The sequence below is a fragment of the Dipteris shenzhenensis genome, chromosome 20, assembly GCF_047967505.1.
Source record: "Dipteris shenzhenensis isolate YYH24624 ecotype China chromosome 20, Dip_SZ_1.0, whole genome shotgun sequence".
In the NCBI taxonomy this organism is placed as follows: Eukaryota; Viridiplantae; Streptophyta; class Polypodiopsida; order Gleicheniales; family Dipteridaceae; genus Dipteris; species Dipteris shenzhenensis.
The window spans coordinates 44063417-44082699 of NC_141615.1; the positions used below are offsets into that span (position 1 = coordinate 44063417).

Below are 19283 nucleotides of genomic sequence, written 5' to 3' on the forward strand. Positions count from 1 at the left end.
AGAGGGGAGTCTCCCTCAGATATCTAGGATACCAGGTTGGGGTGGGCATCTTTCCCGCACAGCAATTCGCTCCTGTGTTGGAGAGTATCAGGAAGAAACTCATCTTTTGGAGTTCAGCCAAACTTGACCTTGCATCCAGAGTTGTGGTTGTGAACCACGTATTATTGGCCGCTGCCTGGTTCGTTTTCTCATGTTAGTGCAGATCTAGAGGTTGTATCGCTCAGCTCATGAGACCTATCAAGAACTTCCTATGGAGCGGTTTAGATGGCACCTCAGATGTTGTAGCCAGCGTGGCTTGGGAGACCCTCATTCTCCCCATAGGAGGTCTCAATATTATTGACCCGAACTTGCAATGTATGGCCTTGCTCTGCAAGTTCGTACTACGTGGATTGATGCCTGGATAGAAGCCCTAGAAAAAAATTTTCTCACGCAGCATTCAATCTTGTACCCCTTCTCATGGGGGAGATTGGATGGACAGCAGCAAATGGATCTTTTCTTCAGCCCATCTCAAAACTCCCCCTTCCCCTCTCATGGCTGCTATTTTGAAAGCTTAGGGCTGCTTTAGAAACACTCTTCGTAGAGTTCCACCCACCTCTCGTGAAGATATTCATAGGCAGCGAGTCATGTGCAATGACTCGATTTTGGATGACTATGGCAGGCCACTTGGAGTGTCACATTATATGCAGTGGTCTAGATGGGAGAGGGGACCGTCTTCTACAGTAAAACCTTAATGGTAGTCTACTAACAACCCTATCAATGAGATACGCAAAAATATGCTCTCCAAACAGATTTCATCTCAAACAGATAGAGAATCCATCCATGATAGTCTAAATCCATGGTACAATTGAAAAACAACTACTAGTTATAGAAACTCTAGCAAAGCCCTGGTAGAAAGAAGGATCCTATTGAGTGGACAATGTGGATCTCCGATCAATCCAGCAGCTAAACTTGGCGTGAATCAACTCCTTTCAACAACTTGCACATATTTAAATCCAACTAATGAAACTAGATCGAAAGACACACTTTGGTTGCTTCCTCGTTAAATGCTATCAAAGCCTTGTGGTCAGCTGTAGGGCTTTTTCGATCCCTTGTGTTTGTTCTTCTCTATGTACGTGGGATTGAGAATGTGTGTTTCACCCTCATAAATTAAGACTTGCTTCATGGAAGACAAGCAAGTCACGGTCAAAAAAGAATTGGAAATTTAGACGTTGGCCAAATACAGGACACATGAGAGATGTTTTGATACTCCACATGTGCATATACATTGTCATCTTCCCTTATAGCCACCCATCCTTGGTGATGGTGACAAGATTTGTCAATTTAGTCTTCACGCGAACACGACCTTGCACACACATTTAATTACATATCTAGTAACCCGTTCAAGGCAAAACGAGTCATGTCCGGAAGCTGTCACAACTCTTGCAAGTTTACAAACCATGTCGGCAAGGCCTCCTGCACCAGTGTCACTAAAAGCTGCAAAACACCCCAAATAGCAACCAATTAAAATTTCCACGTAACAATGGTAATCGTTGTTTTGTGGTGGATCTCAATCTTGTTGAGATCATCATCCTCTTAATTCCCTCATTCGCTCATCCAATTGAGGGCTTACCATCAACCTACATATGAGATTCATACTCCGCTCTGTTTCTGTCCATACATACGTTCCAACATCGTTGAGAAGGGGGGGAGTCAAAAATAACTGAAGTGGCTTCCAAGTGTACTAAGCTAGCATGTATTGGTGTGCACAGAATTTTGAAATACAGCATGAGATCCTTGCCAAAATTCAATTAATTAACTAATCTTATCGGCCTCTTATTCACCAATTAACCTAATCTTCACTCTCTTATCGGACTCTTATTCACCAATTAACCTAACAAATTATTTTCGCATCATAATTTGATGCTTTTGTGAACTTGCAATGTTCACTGTCTGTTTGTTTTAGGTGGCTCATCAATGAGCTAAGGGCCTATTCCTATTACCAGTTAGGGAGCACTAGTTAAGGCTCTTAACGGAGTGTCCACATTAGTGTGCATTCCCATTAGCATTTTTAGAATGTCGTTAAGTTAAATCTCCTAACTGCCCGTTAAAAATGTTTGCAAATTAAACCCCTTCAAAATAGGTACTTTAGGACTTTTAAGAAGTTGGAATGTGAAAATTTAATGGTTAACTTATGAAACACTTCGAGCCGCACTAGCTGCCCTAAGATCCTAGAACTCATTGAGACTATCAAGTCTGCCTTATTAAATATGTATTACCCAACATAAAGCTTTCCCTCAAAGTGCATTATATAGGTGCACACATAAGTTCACAAACACTGAAGTCCGGAGTATGGACAAGGCATTCACTATCACATGGGCATGTTAGTAATTGAGCTAGTGGAGAGAGGTTTGGTGAGCTTAACATGCGTATCAAATACCGAATGGAAGCTTGATCTCAACATGAATGAGATACAACTCATGCATTTACTTAAACTCATCCTATCACCACGGAATGGCAGTAAGAGTCACAGAACATGGAAGCCAAACACAAAAGACAATTGGATAGACGAAGAAGTGAATGTATACATACATGTAGCAAGAAATCTATAACAAGTGATGTAGCTTGTCAATGTGTGAAACAAGAATTCAACCAATCAATAATATATGTACATAAACTAAAATAGTGATCCGGTTTACTACAATAGGAAGGCCATTGCCCTCGAATTCAACAATGATAACAAATGAGCAAAGCTCATTCCTTTCTTGTCCTACATGGGTCAATCTACGTAGCAATAGCTTTCTTTAAGAATCTGAAGAAAACCAGTAAGGAGCCACCAAGTTGGCAAGATTATTTATCACATTGCAAAGGCATCTTGCACTGATGATTTGTTATTATGCTAGTCGTAGACAACTTAAAACGACTTGGTAGGGCTGGCACTGAACAATAGTCCTTTCAACAAACACAAGCGATGACAATTGAGCAAGGGGTTTCTAGTTATCAACAAAGCTCTCATCAAGCTCAATGTAGTATACAAGTAGGTTGAAGAAAGGCTTGTTAGATTTGAGCTAAAGAAATATGGATTCTATGAGAATGAAGTCAATCACTTTCAAAGCCTCGTGTAAAACTAAAAGGTCAGAACTCTTAAACACATTTGGAAACCCATAACTGCAAGCAAACATTATTGTGCACACGATTTTAGCTGACACATCATTATTGTTGGTTGGCTCTCTTTTGTCACATAATATTGCTTACTCCAAGGCAACACATTGCAAGAATTTACTCATGTTTTGGTGATGTAAGACAAGTACAAATGGAAATCCCAACCCTGTGGCTTTCAAGTTTCATTGCAAACAGTAATGTACTTTTCCTTCCCACTATATACAGCCTTAAGTAAAAGGATTCACAAGTGACCAGATAATGTATTGAGGCACTTTGCTGTTACTACAAGTAAAATTTGACATTCACAAATTAATGTTAAAGCTCCATGGAATAAGAAAGAGTTTTTTCTGTACTTACAAGTCTAAGGTTATCTAACTCATTTTTGCAGCTCAAAGGTGGTCAAGATAGCAATCAAGCACTCAGTTTTCCAATTTTTTCCACCTTATGGTATTTTTTGAAGAAAGATTCAGGAATAGCACTTTATTTGTCAGCTGCAATTCACATGAACAGTATTACTTTTCGCATAAAAACAGTCAAGCTAGAACTGATTACCTTGTAATATACCATAGGTAGTCAGTGCTGTCTTTGGCAATGCTTATCTGCTCAATGCATCTTCTGTCTTCAATAATGTTTCCTCCCCATACGCCAACCTTTTCAGAATACCATTCCCATATAAACCTAGAGGTTTTCCCAGGTTTTTCGATGGGCTTCATTGACATAAGGGAAGTTTGTGAAGTAACCTGCTCCCAGAATGTTTCATTAAGATATATAATACAATTTTGTTACTTAAAGACATTTTTTCCACAAAATTTAAAGAGCTCAATGCAATCACTGTGAGCAGCCCATAAAACTGGTTTATGCTGATGTTGATTCTCTGCTTTTAACAAACATGATCATAGAGATTGTTTTGTTTTATTTTATTTTACAAATAATGTTCATAGAGATTTACATCATAACTAGATTCAAAATTGTGCAAGCAAAAGGGATTGAAGGAGAAACATAATCATGAAGCTATAGCATCTACCAAACAAAAACAACAATCAACAGTGTTGTCCTTACTTGTTACGAGGAGATAGTGGGCCTTCTATTTTAGGAACAGCAAAGAATGAAGACTACCAAAGAATGAAGCTCAATGCAATCACTGAGAGCAGCCCATAAAACTGGTTTATGCTGATGTTAATTCACTGCTCCTGACAAACATGATCATAGATATTTTTTTTGTTTTATTTTATTTTAATGTTCATAGAGATTTACATCATAACTAGATTCAAAATTGTCCAAGCAAAAGAAGGGATTGAAGGAGAAACATAATCGTGATTCATAGCTATAGCATCTACCAAACAAAAACAAGGATTAACAGTGTTGCCCTTACTTGTTTCGAGGAGATAGTCGGCCTTCTATTTTAGGAACAGCAAAGAATGAAAATTTTGCCAACAATCTCCTCAGCCACACACATTCAATTAAAGTTGTCAAAGCTTCCCTACACTCAGCTTCACAAGATGAAGTTGCCACAATGGACTATTTCTTGCTCAACCAAGAATGCATGAAATGCCAATAAAGAACCACTTCCCACTGGTGGAATGTCTATTCACATGGCCAAGTCTTGCATGCCATAATTCTGCATTTTTCATTTCTGCAGTCACTGTTGCTACACATGGATGCTGTCATGTGCATCTGATGCATCACTTCCACAAAGTGTTAACATCATGGTTGGCGGCAAAGAATTCAAAGTCGTAGATATAAGCTGACTGGCATGACTTCGTTAATGTTCAGTAGCTATTCTCTAAGCTCCTAGGTCTTAGTCACCCTTCCGCATCTTGACATTATCACATTCTCTTTTCAAGAATTGAGGCTAGGGTCTCATTGTTGCCTGATGCATATTCTCCAAGGTATCACAAGCTTGCTTGGAAGTCCTAGAGAAGCGGATATGAGGTATGAGGAATCTCTTAACAGACAAGGCAATGAGCAACAAAGCTTGAGCATCCCTACCATGTCATCTCCTCTAATCCCATATAGGGATAGCCATAACTTGTACAACTCGCATCACTTGTGCCTCTGTCGTCTATCACAGGGGATTACATCCTTGCTGAGGTGCACTGTTAAAACCTTCTTGTTAACTATTCCTTCCCTAGCGCAATCACGGGCGATGGCAAGTTATCAGTCCACCCAGCCAAACTCTCAAGGAAGGATTCGACTCATTTTTTTAATTCATCTTGATTATCCCTCTTCCTTATCCTTGAGACCCCAATCTCCCTAGATAGTTCCTGGCCACATGTCACATTTTAGGCCCTTACTTAGATGCATCCTTTTTCACCCCTCTCTTGGAGTTCCCCTTTAAAACAATTGCCCCTTGGCAATTTACATATTAGATGCACCTAGGCCCTAGCCCTATTAGAACTATCTAGTCAATGCCATTACGCCCTCACCTTGGACCTTGGCAGTTACTTCTCTTGACCATTTAATTACGCACATTAATTATTACAAAAGTTGGCCATCTAAGAGAAAATGCCCACCGATCTATCCGAGGTCATGCTATCTCGGCTAGAGCATAACATTCCTTCCCTCTTCAAGCATCAGCGTCCTCGATGATGAAATCTGGGAATGTTCTCCGCAACTGGTACACGGATTCCCAAGTAGCTTCCGATAGAGGCTGACCATGCCATGCAACCAACACCGTGGGTATCTTCCGATTTCGTATTTGCATTGTTCCTCGGTCCAGGATTCTTGTTGGTTTGCGCCTTGCAATATCCTCTATCTCCTGAAACAAAACCACACCTTCGATTAGTGAGTCACCTGTATGCAAAAATTTCTTTAAGCGTGAAACATGAAAAACCGGGTGCACCTTACACCCCTGTGGCAATTCTAATTTATAGGCTACACTGCCTATTCTCTTCAGAATTAACCACGGCCCACAGTATCGAGGTGATAACTTAGCACACTCTCCTGAAGTCAACGACTTCGAGTGCGAAGGAATTCTGAGAAAAACTTTTTCTCCTTCTTCAAATACTCTTATAGACCGATTTTCATCCGCATACACCTTGGCTCTATCCATAGCCTGACGGATATTAGCTCTCGCAAGTGCTAGCATCTCCCGCATCTGAACTACAAAGTTCGCGGCACTAGGCACTTTCTGAGGTACTCCAACTATAGTCGGATTGGCTGGCCCATAACCATAGTTCAGCTCAAACGAACTGAACCCAGTAGATGAATGTTTCCTATCATTGTAGGCAAACTCCAACAATGGCAACCACTTGTCCCATGTATGTTGCCTCAATGACACATATGCTCTCAGCATATCCTCTAAAGTCTGGTTGACTCTCTCCGTCTGACCATCCGTCTCAGGATGATCCCCACTACTCATTCCCAACTCAGTCCTTAGTGTCTCAAATACCGCTGTCCAAAAATGACCGGTAAACCTGACATCTCTGTCTGACACTATGGGTCTAGGCAATCCATGCAGACGAAATATATGTTTAATAAACAAATCCGCTACTTGCGGGGCACTAATAGACTCTCTAGTCGGAATGAAGTGAGCCATCTTGGTTAGACGATCAACCACCACAAGGATAGAATTATACCCTCCTTGTGTTGCAGGTAACCCTACAATGAAGTCCATGGAAATGCTCTCCCACTTACTTAGTGGTATTTCCAAGGGCTGTAAAAGTCCGGGTGGCTTCACCCGCTCGGCCTTACTTACCTGACACGAGAAACACCGTGTCACATATTCATGAATATGTTTTTTCATCTTTGGCCAAAAGAAATCTCGCTTCACGAGATCATATGTCTTCTCGACACCTGGATGTCCCGCACACGGGCTATCATGGCATTGTCGAATGACTCTCTGCCTGAGATCATTCTGACCAGGTACTACAACCTTGCCATTTCTAACTAGCATACCATCCCTTATGGTATATCTTGCATAAGTTTGGCCTTTTCTGGATGCCAGGTCATCCTTTTCATTTTCCCCGGGTTTTAACACATGAGCTTTAGGCCATAAGCTCTGGACAAACTCGTCCACCTTCTGAGTTTCTCTGATCTCGGTCATTAGAGCACTCTCTAATACCGTGAAACTCAAGTTGTGCACAATGCGAGACAACGCATCAGCTATCTTATTGTCTTTTCCTCTTCGGTACCGAATCGTTAGATTAAACTCCTGCATGAGCTCTGCCCACCTAGCTTGGCGGCCCCTCAAGTCAGGTTGTTTACAAAAATGTTTCAGAGTATCATGATCTACATCCACATAAAACTCTGAACCATACAAATAATGCCTCCATGTTTTCAAAGCATGGATAACAGCATACAACTCCAATTCATGAGTTGGCCAATTCCTTTGAGAGGGAGAAAGCTTCTTGCTTTCAAAGGCTACTGGCCTTCCCTCTTGAAGGAGAACTGCTCCTACCGCAATGCCACTCGCATCGGTTTCTAGGAACAACGGTTTCTGGGGATCAACTATTTTTAACACCGGTCCTGAGACCACAGCTTGTTTTATGGTGTTAAAACTTTCCTGTTGATTCTGTCCCCAAATAAAAGGTACTTTATCTGAGGTCAGATCAGTCAATGGCGATACTATTTCGGAATATCCTTTGATATGCCTTCTATAAAACTGGACAAATCCCAAGAATGATCGCAACGCGGTCAGACTCTGAGGGATTGGCCAAGTTAGTATCGCAGCCACTTTCTTCGGATCCATTTCTACCCCCTGTGGAGTAATTATGAACCCTAAGTACTCAAGCCTAACCATACACAGTATAGTTTTCTTTTTATTCACGTAAAGACTGGCTTTCCTCAAAGTACTGAACACTATCCTTAAGTGTTCACAATGCTCAGTAACACTTTTACTGAATATCAAGATATCGTCAATAAAATGTACTACGAACTTTCCGATATACGGACGTAGTAGATCGTTCATAAGCATGACGAAGGTCGCTGGAGCATTGGTAAGTCCGAAGGGCATTACCAAAAACTCATAATGACCAAACCTGCTTCTAAAAGCGGTTTTATGCACATCCTCGGCTCTAATCCGGATCTGATGATAGCCGCACTTAAGGTCTATCTTGCTGAAAATCACGGCTCCATGTAATGCATCTAGCAAATCATCAATCCGAGCCATCGGATACCTGTGCTTAACAGTGATATTATTCAATGCTCTGTAATCTATACAGAGGCGAAACGTATCATCCTTTTTCCTCTTTAATATCACTGGTGAAGCAAAAGGTGAGAAACTTGGTTGAATCTGCCCCAACTTGAGGTATTCTTCCAGTTGCCTACGCACCTCTGCTTCTTCAGTAAAACTCATTCTATAAGGAGGTCTATTTACAGGCTCTGCTCCCGGGATCAGTTCAATCTTATGCTGAACTTTCCGCTCTGGAGGTAACCCATAAGGTAGTTCATCCCTAAAGCATTCAGAGAACTCCTCTGTTATAAGATTAGCCAGCTTGGCCATCTCACCACTTTGCGTAACATCAGTGCTAGCCGAAGACTCATCCACCGGCTCTACCGATGCGGTGCAAAGGTACAAAAACTCTACTTGAGCCTTTCTGATTTCCATCACGGAAACCAACGGTCCCTGAGGTATATCTTTTTCACCTCGCAAGACATAAAGCACATCATTCATCTTGAATTGATATACGTGCTTTTTCCAATCAATGGCTGGATTCTTACTAGAATGCCACGCCATTCCCAGGGCTATATCCGCATGAGCAAGCTTGGTCATTTCAAAATCAAGCTTCTCAGTATAGTCCTGAATCCGAAGCTACTTGGGAATCCGTGTACCAATTGCGGAGAACATTCCCAGATTTCATCATCGAGGACGCTGATGCTTGAAGAGGGAAGGAATGTTATGCTCTAGCCGAGATAGCATGACCTCGGATAGAGCATAACATTCCTTCCCTCTTCAAGCATCAGCGTCCTCGATGATGAAATCTGGGAATGTTCTCCGGTCTATAATTAGCAATATTGGGCACTTTGACCCTTGCGCGCTCTAAGGAATGTACACTGGGCTCTGGCTCTGCTGGAGCTTTGCCCTTGTCAATCCTAGACGGTCTAGCCGACAAGGCTTGCACCATCTCCCTAATCTCATTTTGACCAGCATTCACCTGAAGCTGCTGGTTCATAATCTGCTGTAAAGCATCCTCTAATATTGAGATCCTACCAATCAATGTAGGTGTTGCGTGATGTGACATCTGTTGTGTAGATTGAGCTCTAGACTCACTAGGATTCACCCTTGAACTCTGCCCTTCTGGTTCCATTTTGTTAGAGGGGGGGTTTTTTTTTTTTTTTTTTCTAATATAAAGGAAAATATATACTGCTTCCTTTTCTGGTTTTTTTTTTTTTTTTCTCTGCGAAAAACGATAAACTGAAGCGAACGGAAAAATTGCTCCCTGGGCTTTTCGAATCCCACAGCTTGCAGCCCGAGCAATTTGCTCCTGCACACCGTTCACGAGCTGCTGCTGCTCCTTGGAGATATACCAGTCATCACCAATGACGTTGCAGGCCTTCCCGTTCACGAGCCTCTTGCGTAAAGGAATCGATCCTAATTTCGTATTCCGTCAGGTCAGTCCGTCCTTATTTCGTATTCCGTCAGGTCAGCCCGTCGGCTCTTGAAAGGGGAATACGTCAAAACCTGCCGCAATTCTGCTTCCTGCCTATCGACCGTCGTCACGGTTCGTTCACGACCAGCCTACGCTTCACGTTCCATTCAATTCTTTTTCGCTCCTCGTCGAATCACTTGTGTAAGCCCATCCACATGTCAACGCGCTGGACAGCGTGACCAGACGGCCGCCCATATTCCCCTGCGCTCCACCAATTGTAGGCCCGTCACGTCGTTGCAAGGATCCTCCACCGACGCCAACCGTTCGTTGTATAAGCCATCGCTGACGAGTCGTCTATTGACGATACCAAAATACTGCGCTGTATAAGCCGTCGCTGACGAGTCGTCTATTGACGTGCTTTTCTCGACGTTCCTACCAACTTCCGTCGGTCTCTTCGTCAACGCTTCACGGGCAGCCAACGATCCTCCCCTAATCTTTTCTTGCCTACTGCTCTGATACCAAGTGTTAAAACCTTCTTGTTAACTATTCCTTCCCTAGCGCAATCACGGGCGATGGCAAGTTATCAGTCCACCCAGCCAAACTCTCAAGGAAGGATTCGACTCATTTTTTTAATTCATCTTGATTATCCCTCTTCCTTATCCTTGAGACCCCAATCTCCCTAGATAGTTCCTGGCCACATGTCACATTTTAGGCCCTTACTTAGATGCATCCTTTTTCACCCCTCTCTTGGAGTTCCCCTTTAAAACAATTGCCCCTTGGCAATTTACATATTAGATGCACCTAGGCCCTAGCCCTATTAGAACTATCTAGTCAATGCCATTACGCCCTCACCTTGGACCTTGGCAGTTACTTCTCTTGACCATTTAATTACGCACATTAATTATTACAAAAGTTGGCCATCTAAGAGAAAATGCCCACCGATCTATCCGAGGTCATGCTATCTCGGCTAGAGCATAACATGCACTAAAAGCGATGATTGCATCTCCTTGACGGGCATCTTCACCTGTTACAATAACCCTATAGACTCTTTGCAACCAAAGGATTATTAATCATATTCTAGGCCATAAACTCCAAAAACATCTCCCGGATTCTGATTTTGATTCTAATCCATCTTCAAAGATGAATGCACAAACCACTAGACTATGGTTATACATAGGAATTAACCTATCATGATGAGACAAGAGATACAATTGAGGTATGAGGATTGGGCAGCGTTGCAGTTCTATACTGATCATCTCTCACTGGAAGGATCTCTCAAGAACAACATGATCGTCAAGGCAGAGTCTTAAAGGTCTAGTTCAGGAGCACATCTTCATAAGAGACTTTCATTGTAGTTTGCTACTTTCTCCCAAAGCCCTCGTATTTTGTTAAGAAGCTTCGAGAAGAGGGCGAGGCATCACGATATACAGCCCCATACTTAAAGATCATGGATTTCTCGAGCCGCCAACTTCTTTGAGACTTTAACACCAAGACTGCAAACTACGAGTATCGATAGCATGATTCAATTATATTGCCTAACATTGATTCAGATGAGACAAACATTTCTCGAGTTTCCGCAGACCGACAAGCACCAATCACCTCATATGGGTACACTTTCATAGATATGGACAAGATGCAAGATCTAACTATCTACAATGGTCTAAGAGATGGCCTTCTTCTAGCGAGCTCACAAAGGAGGTTCCAGTGGTTGACTACTTCATGGAATCCCCTGCCCTTGCCTCTCCCATCATAGATTTCTACATCTCACTGCCATGACCAGGAGTCGACCATTTCTACTTGTTCTTTAGCTTATACCTAGATGAATCCAAGACCATTCCCAAACTCATCCTCTAAAAACACAACATAGTGCAGTTTCAATCTCATGATAGTCACTCACAAGGTTGAAAACCATAAACTCCATCGTGCATAGCAGGGACTAGCTACTATGACATCCCCACTGACGTCATCAGCGCCCAACAGTGGGTGTAGACCATAGTATAAAAATATGCTCTCACACATACAAATCCACACACCCACACATACTTGAGCATCCATTTATACAAAGTCTTCGTACTGAGTTTCTGTCAGCACTCCGGAGGTGAAGGGCAGACTCAGCCATGATGAAGGCTAGCACTAAAGGAGAAGGCTAATCAAAAGGTAGTCCAAAATCTCTTCATTCAAGCTACAACTGCTTGTGAAGTCTAAATATTTTCATTTTAGTCTCTCCCCAATGAGCATCTAAATCTAAATCTAGCTGATAGGAAACGCACCATTTAAGATAGAAAGAATTATTACAATACCAACAGGCCGCAACTTGGACGAAAACTTCACAAGGTGAAATTTGCATGTCCGCTAATACGGCAGAAGCATATACCTAGATGAATCCAGGAACATTCCCAAACTCATTCTCTAAAAACACAACATAGTGCAGTTTCCAACTCATGATAGTCACTCACAAGGTTGAAAACCATAAACTCCATCATGCATAGCAGGGACTAGCACATACTTGAGCATCCATTTATACAAAGTCTTCGTACTGAGTTTCTATCGGCACTCCGGAGGTGAAGGGCAGACTCAGCCATGATGAAGGCTAGCACTAAAGGAGAAGGCTAATCAAAAGGTAGTCCAAAATCTCTTCATTCAAGCTACAACTGCACCCTTGAGGGGACGACAGTGCTCTATTGCTGACCTCATGCTGCCGTTTCCACAGCCTCATCCATCTTGATGTTCTGTTGCTGACGATGATGATGATGATGGTTATGATGGTGATGCCGACAATTGGGCTGAGATTCATATATATATATATATATATATATATATAGTCGGGATATGACTATGCTGTACTTAGGACTTAGTACTACCATTTTGCATTTTATTGCATTCTACATTGGTGTGGACGCTCATTTAGTAGCTCCACTACCACAGCTCATTGTATTCAAGTTTTTTCACAGTCTCATAGACCCATCGGTCTTCCCAAGACTTTAATAAACTTTCTTTCTTTCTTTGTTTCTTCTACTTGCTTTTCAGTCAAGTCCACAGAAATTGCAAGGATACTCTCCTACCCCGAGTGAATTTAGATTTTATGAAGAATATAGAGAACCAAAACAAAAGAAGTTAAGGTTGTAAATAAGTAGAAGGCATGGACCCAGAAGAAAAAAGACCTGAAGGAAGAACAGAACATAGGTAAGCTTCGAGGTACCACGGAACCTCAAATTTAGAAGCAATGGCAAACCATCATAGAAAGAAAGAAAGAAAGAAAGTTTATTAAAGTCCTCGGAAGACCAATGGGTCTATGAGACTGTGAAAATCCTGATACAACAAGCTGTGGTGGTGGAGCTACTAAACGAGCATGGTCCGGGTAGAAGAGGAAACGGGCCAAAATCCCTGAAGAAGCAATGGAAACGTCCTCGGATCTCATAGTAAACAGGACACCTCAAGATGAAATGCTCCTCTGTCTCAACCTCCTGTATGTCACACAGTATCCATATGCGCCTCTCCCTGGGTAGTTGCTCTGCTCTGCCACTCTCGATGCAAAGTCTGTGTGAAGAGACCCGGAACAGTCCAATAGAGACCCTTAGCGAGTGGGATAGGTGGATCTACGTGTATCCTGGTGGGTCAATGAAACCCTCCACTGTGATATGTAAGAAGTGATCTCTGTAGAAGCTAAGCTTCACTAGGAGTTCACTCAGTCCGAAACGTGTGTAGCTGTAGTAGATCCTCACGAATAACCTGGTTGACCTCGTGTGATCGGAGGGGAGAGAACAGAGCATCCATGCTGTACTGGAAGGAAGGTAGTCTATACATGTGAAGCCCCAGTCGCTCAAACCATCTCTCTATACGTGCATACTAGCACCTCTGATCCCCTCCTGCTGCAAGTGCCATAGAAGAGGATAGAGCTATCCATGGTAGCCTGCTACGCCCCGAGGTGTAATCCCCATATTCCCTAACTCGGTACAGGAACGTGATGACCTGAAATGCGGCATCTAGCTGTAAAGGGGGTGACCCAAACTCAACCGGAATGATCTGATGAGGAACAGATGGCTCACCACGAATCATCCGTGATAACATGAGAACCTGTAGCCGCTCCACACGGGCCCACTCTGTATCCGACAAGTCTAGCTCCCAACAAGGACTGCCATACATCCCTGCTAAGCGAACCAAGGAGTCAAAAAGCAAACCCTTGGTGCGTGGATCCTGAAAGTGCGAGCGGAAGCACTGCCTCTCTAGTCTGGCCAATGAAGCATATCCTCTGCTCAAGCGTCCCTGCATCGCAGGTCTCATAGTGAAGTTGGATCCGGAAAAGATAACCCCAAGACAAGTGTATGATGAAACTATCTCAACAGATGACCCCTAAAATGTGAACTGCTCCTAATGCATGATGGCTCGAGATGTATTGAAGATCATGACCTTGGTTTTACCCAAGTTGACCTTCAAATCATGAGACTCACAAAAGGATTGTAGTGCGTCTAGGTGTCTCTAGAGCCCCTCTGCGGAGGAAGACAAGAGAGCCACGTCATCTGCGTAGAGCAATATCTGGATCAGCGTGCCTGCAAGAGAGCAACCTACACCTCCCTGTGTCTGCATCACTGTCTCAAGCTCGCCAATGTAGAGGCCAAACAAGGTAGGCGACAAAGGACTGTAATGGTACCTTATGGTTAGAACTAGGGGTGGAGATGCTAAAGAGAAGGTATGTATGATCAACCCCCCCGAGGGGCCAGGTACTACAGTGAAGTCACGGATGCGAGATGTGAAAGCGGGGGATCCCATGATGTAATAATCAACCCTGAAGACCCCCCCATGTGGAAAGCATGTGAAACCACCTGAGGCGGGCCACCTTTCAAGACCATTGTAGATAATGAGGTCATGTATCCTGCCGAGGTCTAATAGGGCCTGCCCATAAGATGAGAATGGACCTCGCCTGTCAGCCGAAACCCATAGCATACCTATCTCCTCAAGGTCAATATCTGGCAGTAGAGTAGAATCATCTCTGAAGTCAAGAAGTGGTACCTGACGGGCCCTTGTCCTCGCGTTGAAGTCCCCCACTAGGAGGACTTCTCCGCGGCTAGAGAAGTCAACGATGGACTGATAAAGAGTAGCAAATGGGGATGTCTCATCATCACCTCGTATATCTCTGGCAAAGTGAGAGGTCTCAGGGGGGAAGTAGCAAACTGCGACAAACAGATCCCGGCTGTCTATGTGCCGTATCCAGATCCAAAGAAATCTAGAATATGTCTCTCTCTCCTCTACTGAAACGGTGCCCAGAAGTGTGAATCTGAAAATGACTGTGACTCCACCTGAACCTCGAACTCCTCCTGTACCCCTCATCTCATCTCTGTAGGCAAACTCCCATGTATATCCGTGCTGACTACTGGAAGAGGGCGCTCTCGACTCTGATGAGTCTCTGTATAAAAGACTATGTCGTGACCTGTATAGGATTCCGAGAAGTTCCCTAGTTCTAACCATAAGGTACCATTACAGTTCCAAATGGTGCAGGACAGGGTCTTGGATATTTGAGTCTCATAGACTCCGCTCCCCTATGTAGGAGAGGAGACAGGTGCCCTACAGGGGCCTGTAAGAAGTCTTCCCTCTCGTACCACTATCAACTTCCCCTCCTTTCGGACCTGATCCTGCTGCTATAGTAAGGAGCACCTCTCCTCAACCTATAGAGGTGTGAGGTCCTCATCCATAGAGATCACTCGCTGATATCGAAGGACTGACCTACGTTGTAGAGCTGAAAGTCGTGCCTGAGTGTCATGGAACCGTATGATCACGGGTTGCTCTCGGTTGGGATCTCTCCCTATCCGCCATGCCCTCTCTATCCTATGCTCAATCACACCTAGGGTAGCAGCCACGAACGCATCGCATCTCCCATCGATGCAGCCTCAGTGCGTGGGATCCCGCGTACTCTGATGTTGAGAGCCTTACTGGCTCTCTGTTGCTGCTCCATGAGGGTAGCCGAAACGGTTACCCTAGCGGGTTCCCATTTGGCCACGTCAACCCATTTAGATGTCTCCTCAATAGCAGATTGCATGCTCGCAATCTGTGCCTCGACCACCGGGGTACTCCCTGGGACAGTGTGTATGGTTGTGACCTCCTGTCGGGGCTGCATGATATCCTGTATGAGTCCCTGAATGAGACCAGACTGCTCCCGAATGGCCCCAGACTGCTCCTGTATGATGCGGCTCTGCTCCTGGTTGAAGCGGACCTGCTCCCGTGCGAAGCGAGTCAACTTCATCTCACCCTCACGAAAACTATGTATCTCTATGAGCAGGGTCTCATTAGCCTCTGCGTATCAGCTTACCCATGTCCAAGCTGAAACTGTGATGACTGAGGCATGAAAGTGTGGGACTGAGTCCAGAAACTAGACGGTGACTGGGTGAACTGGGTGAGGAACGGAGATGACAGTGGAATGGATGAGGTAGTCCCAACGGGGTGTGGGAGCGTGAGCTGATTGAGAGGGAGAGGGGAGAGTGAAGCATAATGCGGAACAGTGTATGACACCTCCGAAGTAGGAGTCATAAGCGATGCGAAGGCTGTAACAGGAGAGGAGGGAAAGGGAACAACCGGCGCCATGGGCATGAGTATGTCACTGATCATAGATGTAGAGGAAGCTGAGATTGGAACTGGAGCTGAGCCTGAATCGGGGGCTGAAGTGAAGTAGAGATAGAGATAGAGGTAGAGGGAGCTGAGGCTGGAACTGAAACTGAAACTGTAGCGGGAGCTGAGGTCGAAGTAGAGATAGAGGCTGAAGAGGCAGAGGCTGGTCCTGCCTTTGCTTTGCTATCCCAAGTCCACTTCGGTTGTAACGTGTGTTCACATCCTCCAGTTTCAGTTGTGTTGTTTGCTTTTTTTTGTTGTTGTTGTCTTGCTGCTCCACCATACAGAGATGCAAGACAAGGCATTGGCTCTAGGGCGTTGGAGCAGAAGGGGTTGGCGAGGCTGAACGGAGGACTAACAGAGGGGTTGGTGAAGCTAAGCAGTTGGAGAGCAGCGAGGAGCGACGATCAGAGAGCAGCCATGAGAGAGAGCTAACGGGCGAAGGGAGCTAACGGGCTGACGGAGAGCTTTGTGTGAACGACGGAGAGAGAGAGAGAGAGAGAGAGAGAGAGAGAGAGAGAGAGAGAGAGAGAAAGAAAGAAAGAAAGAAAGTGTATTATTGTCCACTAAAGGCCAAAATGGGCCCATGGGACATCAAGAACTCTGCATACAAGATAGCAGAAAATCAACGTGCCACAAAGAAGAGGCATCGTCGAATATCATCTAAGTGCTACGCAATACAATGCAAGTGAAAGTACATAATGTCAAATCTGAGCCTAAATACAAAGTAAACTAGATGCAAGGAAACCACCCCTGGGTGCAAAATGGGGGGATGAGTACAATATGCCAATGCAAAGATACAAGTCCAGGTGTCACGGAGTCTGAGAACCAAAATAATACTGGAAATCCTGTCCATCGACTCTACCTCCTGCTATGAGAGTACAAATCTGAGCAAAGGTGAGGTGAGCGGCTGGTGGGGCGAGATCTCCATGAGTAAGTCTCCTCCGAAAAGCTGCCATCATCCTGGATCGTCTGGAGATGAAGCGACGAGTACGTCCCCTATGTAACAAGATCCTGCGGCGTCTACAAACCATCTCATATGTACATCCACAGGGTGGAGGCATGTGTCCTGTGTGAGCTCTGACCTCCTCGTGCTCCTCCTGGTCTCTGTCCTCTGGTATAGCGTGTGCCTGAGCTCTATCAGGCTGGGCTCTATCACGCTCCGGTCTGTGCTGATGGTCTCTGAGGTAGTCTCGTCGAAGCATAGTGGCCTCCCTAACATAAAGAGCTAGGCAATGCTGATCCTCGTAGTCCATCACTCGTGAGAGAGGTCCAAAGCCATCCGTGAAGAGACAATGGAATCTACCTCTGAGCTCATAATATAGCGGGCATTTGCAAATGAAGTGCTCCTCTGACTCCACCTCTCCCATGGTGCAACAAGGGCAGATCCTGGTCTCTCGGCCTGGTCGCCATCCATCCTCCATGCGTCGCATCCTACCAGCCTCTATCTCGAGCTGATGCGAAGAGACTCTAAGCTGGCCAAGGGCAATCCTCAGTGAGTGGGACATGTGGATACCTGTATAGCCTGGTGGAATGACAAATCCATCCTCTGAGATCCGAAGGAAGTGGTCACGATATGTGGCCATCTTCGTCGGAAGCTGCGTGGGATAAATCCAAGTGCGATACGTATGAAGCTGCAGCAAGTCTGCTCTCGTGACCTGGCTAAGCTCGTGGCAAGTCAACTCGAGATGAGGGGCATCTATGCTGTATCGGAAGGGAGGCAGTCTATCCATGTCTAGTCCAAGAGATGTGAGCCACCTAGTGAGTCTGAAGTACCAGCAGTATCGGGCCCCAGATCGTGCCAACTCCATAGAAGATGCAAGTGCTAACCATGGCATCCGAGCTCTGCCTGCTACTGAGTCTCCAAACTCCCTAACCCTATGCAAATACATGACCGACTGAAACGCTGCATCCAATGCAAGGGGAGTAGCTCCAAACTCTGCTAGCATGATCTCGTGCGGAACTGTAGCCTTGGCCCTAATGAGCCGAGAGAACATGATGATCTGTAACCTCTCTCCTCGTCTCCAATCTGCAGCGCCGAGGTCTCCTGCCCAGAAAGGAGCTGCATACATCGCAGCTGGTCTCACCAATGTATCAAAAAGCAAGGATTTCGTATCGGGATGCTGAAAGTGGGACTGAAAACACTGACGCTCAAGATGAGCCAACGAAGCATACCCTTTACTAATCCTATCTCGTGCTACATATGTCATGGTGAAAACCGGTCCCCTGAAAACTGCCCCCAAATAAGTGTACTCTCTAACAAGCTCAATGGGCTGTCCGTCATATGTGAAGCAAAACTCATCCGTGCTGTAAATACGATCAGAGGTGTTGAAAACCATAACCTTGGTCTTGCCAAGGTTTACGGTCAACCCCCTGTCCTGGCAAAACCTGTGGAGTGCCTCAATATGTGCCTGGAGGCCCTGAGCAATAGAGGAAATGAGAACCACATCGTCCGCATACAGGAGGATAGGAATGGAGGATCCTGAGAGAGTAGACCCCACACCGCCTGTCATCTGTATAAACATCTCTAGCTCATCAATATATAATCCAAAGAGAGTAGGAGAGAGCGGGCAACCCTGCTTCACCCCAATCGTGCTGCAAACCTCCTCTGAGAGCCCCTCACGTGTCCGAACCCGATCAGTGACCCTCTCATACAAAGCCATGATAGCCCACTGTATCTCTCCACTGAAGCCCATCTGGCGAATCCTCTGAAACAATCTGAATCGCGGAACTGTGTCAAATGCCTTCCTGAAGTCCACGAAGCAACAATAAAGCCGTTGCCTTCGTGACTTCGCCTCCTCTACCAGTGCCCTGAGTGTGAAGATGTGGTCAAGTGTCGAATGATCCCTGCGAAATCCAGCCTGCCCTCTGGCTCTGAGTCCTGTCATCTCGGCATGGTCATTTATACAGCTTTCCAAAACTGATGCATAGATCTTGGCCATAACGTGGCCAATCATGATGGTCCTGTGATTCGACGGCTCCATAGGGTCCCCCGACTTGTGGATAGGTACTATGGTA

The 19283-nt window shown here is 44.8% G+C and overlaps 1 protein-coding gene across 1 annotated transcript in view; it reads right to left on the reverse strand.

Moving 5' to 3' along the window:
- LOC147889712 (beta-galactosidase 9-like) overlaps positions 1-19283 on the reverse strand; it is a 146267-nt gene that overhangs the window by 75840 nt on the left and 51144 nt on the right. The window contains exon 12 of the mRNA XM_087391154.1: positions 3691-3878. Coding sequence (XP_087247280.1) covers positions 3691-3878 — 188 coding nt within the window. The remainder of the gene's footprint in view (positions 1-3690; positions 3879-19283) is intronic.